This window comes from Amphiura filiformis, chromosome 12, assembly GCF_039555335.1.
Source record: "Amphiura filiformis chromosome 12, Afil_fr2py, whole genome shotgun sequence".
Classification (NCBI taxonomy): Eukaryota; Metazoa; Echinodermata; class Ophiuroidea; order Amphilepidida; family Amphiuridae; genus Amphiura; species Amphiura filiformis.
The window spans coordinates 31,214,468-31,223,554 of NC_092639.1; the positions used below are offsets into that span (position 1 = coordinate 31,214,468).

Sequence of the window (9,087 nt, forward strand, 5' to 3'; positions counted from 1 at the left end):
GGAGAAAATCGGATACAAAACATCTCAAAAAAAGTAACTAACCCCCTTTAAATAATTACCATTATTCAAAAACGGGTAATTGTATTACAAATCTGTAAAATGCATTGGAAGCAGAATTTATTTCTGCACATTTTGACACCTCATTTACAGCAATTGACTAAATATTGACTTCACAGCGTACATTTAAATCAATGTAACCCAAGATTTGAAAGTTGCAGTTAATTGTATTGATTTTGTATTCAGTGTACTGTAATGGAAATAAATCTGTGTAATGATATCTGAGTGTTTTTGTATTGTAAAAAATTGTATGTAAGTGCAACTTTTAAATCTGTACCTCACTACATTAAATTGACCGGTGTTTTATTGTTTTCTTAGCTATCGTATTCAAATGAGGTGTCAAAATGCGCAAAAATTAATTCTGCTTCCAACGCATTTTACGGATTTGTAATACAATAGCCCCTTTTTGAATAATGGCCATTATTTAAAGGGGGTTAGTTACTTTTTTCGAGATGTTTATTTGGTTTGATTAATCGCTCATAGGTTATAGCCGAATGGTTTACTTACAACTTTGTGAAATTTCCACCATTAAGATGTTGAATTGCTACAGGCAAATGACCGATAAAATGGAGATATCCTCCGAGAGATACTAGACTAGCAAACACTAGCACAGAAAGGCATCGACCCTGCGAAAAGAAAAAGAAGAACAAGCAAAAATCTCATCATATATTGTAATTAGAAAGGTTATTCCATGTGTATCCTGTTAAACTTCTGCTCTTGTATAATAATACGAGTAGATTGCATTCCTGAACGACATTAAATAGTTAAAGCCCTAATATACGATTTCCTTCAAATTTTAGATTTGTTATTATATACTCTAAAGGCTGAAAGAATACTAGTAATAATTATCGGGAAGGATTTATGTCCATTTTGAGCTGAAATAACAAGGTAAAGTGAAAGAAACCCTACTGTTTATTTTGGCCGTTCAACATGCAGTTCTAAAGTAGGACATAAAGAATTCAAAGAATTATGACTTTATGTCTGTATAACTTATGTCTGTTATAAATTTGCTCTGTTGACCTAAAAAGGCAACAAATTTGGTCGATTCCATTTAGGTGCAAGTCGGGACATGTGTAAACATTACAAATATGCCAAAATATCAGGTTTGAAAAAAAATCACAAATTTTATATTATAAGATCGTACATTGTGGCTTTAATAGTGCTCTTACGGAATTGTGCTGTTTAACAAAATTTAACACAAGCTTTGATAAAGCAATTTCAAAGTGTAGTCACCACTGGTATACAAACAGACAGTCTTGACTTTGTCAATCTGTAAAACAATATGCAGAGTTTGACGACGTGACACATAAGCGCATCATCGTGTGGATAATTAAAGGGATGACAAGCCTCACTTTTTTAGATTTTACCCTTTCTGTTGTTTTTAGGTTAAAGTCTCAGATATACAGAGATAAGTTCACCGATATCTTACTGAGGGCTTCTGAGGTATATACTAAGGGTTATTGTAAGGCCACATACAGATTAGATGCCTTATCATTGCCTTACAAAATTATCAAGGGAAACTGTGACGTTCAAAACTCGAAGTTTAAATGCGACCAAATGTAAATTACCCAGATTACAAGCTAAACTTCGCCTACTAGATGGATTTAAGTTTATTTGAAGCTGTACTTATATTAAAAGGGATTGGAGTTTGATTGAATTTTGTCAACATTTTACAATATTTATCTTTCAAGGAAATAATATCACTGTGTGCAAATACTTGACGTGAGTGAGGAGGGATGGTGTTTTTCTTTAACCACTTCAATTGACGAATCGACGTGACATTTGCTGTGTCTTTGTGTTACTTGTATTTTCTTTTATTTATAAATGTCGTACTGGAATATTTTCCACTTTTTCAATACAGCTGCGAATACATTATAACTACTTCTTCACTTAACGAATTGACATGACGATTGCAGTAATTGTGTTTTGTATAAACAGCGGTTTGTCCCTTATTGTTTTGGAATATAAGTTTTGCTGGTTGCAATTTGTTCATGAGGAGATGAAAATGTTTTCATATTGTCATTGTGTAATCGTCGTGCGGATTGAGCGAGAACCGGAAACTCAATGTTGATATATTTTTGAATGCAGCATTTACTGGGGTGAACTGATTTTTATACCCAACCTCCTATAATGTTCTATGTATATTTTCCCACTTTTCAGTATACAGCTGACCATTGCCTTTCTGTTTCTTTGATACACGGTTGAGATATATAGTTCCTCCAACTACGACGTTTAAAGTGGCTGAAACCCGAGTTTTTTGTTTTTGTTTTTTTGTTTTTTGTTTTTAATTTCAGATTAGTTCAAGACTTAGTTCAGGTCTATCATTACCTTTCAAAATGATCAAAGGATATCTAATGCTCGAGTTTAAATACCACCAAATGCAAATTACCCAGATTATAAGCTAAATCTTTGGCTACGAGACGGACTTAAAATCAACCCCTTTAAAAAGGGGTTGATTTTGATCTTAATTTTGTTCAATCGGGAAATTTTTCAATATTTAGCTTTCAAGGAAAAAAAACATATCTCCGCAGCAATAAACGCGAGTGAGTAGATGTAGTGTTTTGTTTTATTCGCTTCAAATGAGGAATTTTTTGACACTCGCAGTGTTTTTGTGTTAGTTGTATATGTTTGTTTGTTTATATGTATGGTTTTACTTTTTTATGCTTTATTTTACATCACAAATGTTAGGCTAAAATCTTATAATAATAACAATTATATAATAATTAGGTGCTGTGCAATAATTGTGAGCCCTGATGAGGGTAACATTTGGGGGGAGGCGCAAGAATTTTGTGGCCAGCTGAAAGGGGTGAGCAGGCAATTTTTCTCAAGCGGTGTGGGGGCAAGCGATTGTTGGCACACATTAAGGGATGGGGTATGAACGTTTGGACAGTATTTATTGTAGGACATTAGAGCACATCAGACATATCGAATTGCATTCTGAATACGAAGAATGTCCTTCTGATATCAAATAATTTTGATTTTTTAAATTCGCAATGTAATACACATTTTATAGCAAACGATTAAAAATTGATATTTTTGATATTTAAAATTTTGACCTTTCGTATTGAAGATATGGATTTTTTCCCAACACACCAAAAAAAATTAGGTCTTTTTGGGAAAAAAATCCATATCTTCAATATGAAAGGTCAAAATTTTCAATTGATCGTCGGCTTTTCCTCCCAGCTACATACACTTTAGGAATATATCATTAGATTTATAAAATTTGCTTCGAGGACTGATATATATCAAAAATGTGAAAAATGTCAAATTTTAATAATTTGTCATAAAATTTGTATTATATCGTGAATTTCAAAAAATGTAAATTATTTGATATCAGAAAGACATTCTTCGTATTCAGAATGCAATTCGATATGTCTGATGTGCTCTCATGTCCCACAAAAATACTGTCGAAACGCTCAAAACGCTCATTCCAGATCCCTTAATGAGGCGCCTTAAGCAGTCCTGTACAATGATTTTATAAAGTCGATAATATAGTATCGACTTGCATCACATGGGCGCAGCCATTTGCAGTTGGCGCCAAGATGTCTGGCATGTGGCTTGAAACTCTGCGGGTGGTCTTCCTGTAGTTTTCAATGGCAAGATGGGAACTGTGGCCATTTTTCTGCTTAGAAAATTGTATTTTGTGCTAATTTAAAACAATATTACAGAAAACTTTTTTAATCTCTCGACAAAGATTTTACAAATTTTGTTTTGTACATTGTATGTGAAATTTAGAATCACCCAGTGCTCAGAATTTTTGCCGTAAGCGGTTTATCAAAAAGTCATGATTCATTTTCAAAATTCTCCTATTCATTTGTGTGTACAGCTGAAAATCATCCAGCCATCTGACAATGGGTGGTCTGCTAATGGCTGCCTCCATGAGCTCTACTCGATAATATATTATCGACTATATAAAATCATTGTACAGGACTGTTAAGAAAACACTCCAAAAAGGCTTTGGAAAACAGTAAGGTACGGAAATATCTAATTTTCCTTCTCGCTGTGCTCGCAATATATCGGCTATTCTAGACCATACGCTTGTATAATGTTTGCGAATTGGGATCCCCAAAATTTGGCATGTGCAAATGGGGGCGGGCAAAGATTTTTGGCAGCTCGGGGGGGCGATTTTGGCAGGCCGAAAGGAATGCAAGCATTTTTGGCACGCCGTTTGGAAATGTTACCACCCTCATAAATATTGCATAGCCACAAGTAAGTATTTTTCTAATTGTTTGTAAGATATGTTTCCACTGCTTGCCATTTGAATGAGGTGATGAAAATATTGCAATCGTAATACACTTTAGTTTGTGGAGAATCAACGTCGATCTTCTACCGGGATTTATACTGCATTTAGAATCTTCTTTAAATAATATTTACCAGGCAAATATTACCTTCTATTAATGCATCACTAATGTAACATCAGAATTGAAAGACCGCTATAAGGACGTGAAAATCTGATTAAGATTCAAGGATGAATTCCAACCATTACGCCCATCTAACCACATGCAGATAACGTTGTCGATGCATCAGACCCATTAATTAGTTGTTTGCAAGGTTATAGCGATGATACTTGTAATCCGGGACATTCTTGTATCTTAACACCTTCACGTTCATACCTAATATAGCAATGTTTGGACGTTGTAAATGATGAAAAACAGATTATCTCTTGCAAATCGAGCTGGGTACTTTGTTTGGTAGAACAAAAATACGAACGACTTTGTTAGTGAGCGATAATTCGCACACTGTTAGCGACGAAGCGTATGAAACGAATTGTACTCTCATATCCATGATGCGCTTGCCTAAGATAGCGTATCGTATTTTCCGAACTGTAAGATTGTCTCAGCTTAAGGTTATTAATTATTTTAAACTGTTGTGATTTGGTAGTTCACAGCATCTTACGAATGGTAGTGAGCTTTGGCAAAAACTGCATTGCTCAATTCATAGCGAGTGTGTAGAAGAATTAAAATATCACAGATATACTTTTATAGGTGCTGCGGTTCTTGAGTTACGTTGTAAAGAGGGCTGAAACAACAACACTTTTGTAAAACGTACATAACTCGTTAACAACAATAAATTAAGCAAGTTTGCAAAGTATACGATTTGTAGAATGAACTTTTGCAAAACATCAATGTGTTATTTTTCAATAATATATTGATCTAGATAATGAAAATCGATTTTTAGGTTGCTTCGACCAACAATACCTCGTCTACCCTTAAAAGGTATGTTCATTCAATCTCTACCAGTTGTTAGCCACCATCTGAAAGGCGAGACCAAATTCATTTTGAACAAAAGATGTACCACTCACTAAAAACAGCCCCGTATATGGTGACTTTATTAGATTTTGTATTTTATTAACAATAAAAACTATTTTATTCAAACTTACGTACAGGATAGTATCGTGATATGCTTCTGTATTATTATGACAAATCGATTGAGGACTTTCGAATAAAGTAAATAAACATGGCAAAAAAATAACGTTTTCAAACCTGCAACACTGGCGTTTGCAATGAGCATCAGGATTCCCATTTCTCGTGAATAGTATAAAATGTCCACATTTCAGTTGTGTAAAATGTTAGGATGTACAGCTTAACACAAAATAACAATGCGCCTGGCAAGTCCTCTTATTTCCAAACATGTCAATATCCAAATGCCAAGTCAGATGAAATAACCTTACACATGTATAAGACAATCAGTTCTGATAAGAATTTTATATACTCGTTTTAAGGGATCTAGAATTAGCGTTTATGGCGTTTCGACAGTATTTTTTGTGGGACATGAGAGCACCTCAGACGTATCGAATTGCATTCTGAATACGAAACATGTCTTTCTGATATCAAATATTTTTCATTTTTTGAAATTCACGATATAATACACATTTTATGACAAATTATTAAAATTTGATATTTTTCACATTTTTGATATATAACAGTCCTCGAAGTAAATTATATAAATCTAATGATATATTCTTAAAGTGTATGTAGCAGGGAGGAAAAGCCGACGGTCAATTGAAAATTTTGACCTTTTATATTGAAGATATAGATTTTTTTACAAAAAAGACCTAATTTTTTTTGGTGTTTTGGGAAAAAAAATCCATATCTTCAATACGAAAGGTCAAAATTTTCAATTGATCGTCGGCTTTTCATCCCACCTACATACACTTTAAGTATAAATCATCAGATTTATAAAGTTTACTTCAAGTACTGTTAAATATCAAAAATATCAATTTTAATGATTTGCCATAAAATGTGTATTACATTGCGAATTTCAAAAATCAAAATTATTCGATATGTCTGATGTGCTCTAATGTCCCACAATAAATACTGTCCAAAGGTTCATACCCCACCCCTTAAGACGTTTTTAAAAAAAATTGGCATTTTTTTTACTTTTTTACCTAATTAAGGCTGTGCTGAAAATTGTTGAAAAGCTTAAATTAGTGTCTTTTTTTTACATTCCATGTGTCCAGCTAATAAACATGTATCTTAAATTAAATGTTTTTTACCAAATTAGAGCTGAATATTTTGCAGTACAGCTTAATCGGTAAACAGTCTATCTTTGAGATTTACCAAATTAGTGCCGCGCGTCCCATTACGTAATGGGATTAATTGTCTCTAAACGACATGACGCTACACATATACGCTACAGCAACCGGTAGGCTGAAAATGTTTCGATTGAGCACAAAAAGCCCCTTATATAAAACTAGCTCTGAAACTTCTCATAAATCTATTGATAAAATTCCGACCTCGCGCGATTGAGTATCGTATCAGCAATATACCTTCAGCAAATAATTAAAAGGTTGACCTAATAACTTACCTACTGGTCATTTAATAATCTTCAAAATGATTAATGGCCATATGTTTTATGCATTTGCTTTATTGGTATTTTCAAATGAGTATCTTAGTAAGCAATATTACGAATGTGGAAATGTATATTTTGTTTGAACTTTAAATCCGATCTTTCAAAATAGGGTATTAAATTGTCGTTGATTTCCCCATAGTTTGTATTTGCTGAGATTGCGCAAAGCTGTTATCAAATATTACTAATATGTGATGCGATCAAACAAAATCAGTCGGAACTCGGAAATATTGATTTTGAGATATAGCCACACAAAGGAAATATTTCGTTTTGTTTCCTATTGTTTTGGAAACTCTTTAATTGCTCATATCTTTGGAACTGGTGGCTCAATTTCAATGCATTTCACTATCCTATAAGAAACTGAAAATTTAATATTTCCGAGTTCCGATTGATATATTGTGGCTATAGTGTGTCTCGTCTCAAGTCTCGTCTCAAATACTGGATTTTCAATGACAGATTCGAATCAGTGCGTAACACGCGATTACGTCGCCAGCGTATGGACAAATCGTCCTTCTACGCTTGTGTTATTATATCCCGCAGGATTAGGTTAGTGAACTCGATTCGAATCTGCCACTGCGAAATCCAACATGGCGTTACTCTCAACTTGAGACGAGACAGACTATACAAAAAAATACTGTTGAGCGCCAATATCTATTTATACTCACCAATACAATGAGTAGTATCCAAAAAACCATACTCGGAGCCATTATTAAACGAGCAATAAAGTTTGCACTGAGATGGGCAAGGGCGATACGATACTTTAGTTAAGGCGTGGTTCGGCATGGCTTTTTAAATAATAATTTCAACGACATGCGTGCAATATCTCAAAAATGCAAATAATTTACCAGGGGAGATGTCATACTAACAGTTTCAGTGTGTTATGAGTAACGATGAAATTATATGCAAGTATATATCTATGTTTTGTGTGAACTGGTGAGGCATTATACCGAAAAAAAACCAAAAATATAATGATTCTTTACTCACAACGTTTGTATTATTTACTTCAAAAAGCGTTTGAAAGGCTTCTGATAACACAATGGGTATTGAAAGTGGAGAAAATGTCCCCAACACATTTGTGTTCTATCAATTTCCAGATGTAACCACATTTAGAGATGTTGGTGCAAGAAGCCCCATCTGCAATAGCTGCCAAAGGTTAGAATATTGCCAAATGTCTATAGGGCAGCTATTGCTTTCTTGCAATAACCACTCGAAATATTTATCCAACATACCTTCGTTACAGGACGGTTCATGATGAATGACGTCTGTCCCATATATTCATCGTCACCTTCCCGCCATTTTTATTTCGTAATTCAGAATATCAACCAGACGATGTAATACTATTGTATTTTTCCTGCAATGATAAAATGAAACAAAATAACATGCAGAGCATCAGGAAATGAAAACAAACTGAATATAGAAATAATAACTTTGGTAATTTTTCTGACAATGGAAGGTTATTTCCATGAGGAAGTTCAATCATTTATTCCAATGAAAATTAAAGTAATACTGTGGACACTGGCAGGAAAATTGAATAAAACACAATGGACCGTGTTGTGACAATGTCATGACGCTTCCTGGTCACAACTAATATTAATTTGAAGCTGAAGCAATTAAATAGGGAAAGTATATATTGTTGGACATACGAGGGCTGGTCAATAAGTTTCCGCAACTATGGTGTATCTCCGCTCATGCATGACTTGGATGACTGTTACTTACGCTAAATACAAGTTTGTACTTTTGTCTTTCAAAACAAATATGTATTAGCGATGCTGAATACTTGATTACGTAATGACATTAGCATAAACACAATAGTGTATGGGCACTGCCTGATTTGTGGTGAAAATAGTCAAGAAAATCTTGCGCCAAATCGAGGTAGTGTTACATAATTCAAAATATCTCGAGAATAAAAGTGTGGAATCTGGCGCGGTTTTTGCAACTTTGTGGACCGATAACATGAATGCTGTACTCTTTTTAGATCTATACCATTCTTATTAAAGGAAAGGGATCGTGTTCAATATCTCCAATTTTGAGTAGGCTTTATCACCTATTGTTCTTTGCATAATAAGAGATTGGGTAACTACTGATTATTAAAAAGGGAGATCCCAGTGGTGAAATCACAAACATTTCTTTCTTAATAAACCTTTGTTTTCAAAAGGTCTTGTTTTTGTAATCAAAGTAGCA

The 9,087-nt window shown here is 33.9% G+C and overlaps 1 protein-coding gene across 1 annotated transcript in view; it reads right to left on the bottom strand.

Annotated features, from left to right (window-relative positions):
* LOC140166069 (galactose-3-O-sulfotransferase 3-like) overlaps positions 1–8,250 on the bottom strand; it is a 30,115-nt gene extending 21,865 nt beyond the window's left edge. The window contains exons 1-2 of the mRNA XM_072189449.1: positions 8,136–8,250; positions 565–683 (exon numbers count right to left, since the gene is read on the bottom strand). Of these exons, the coding sequence (XP_072045550.1) occupies positions 565–683; positions 8,136–8,177 (161 nt within the window). The 5' untranslated portion in view covers positions 8,178–8,250. The remainder of the gene's footprint in view (positions 1–564; positions 684–8,135) is intronic.
* Positions 8,251–9,087: the final 837 nt, after the last annotated feature.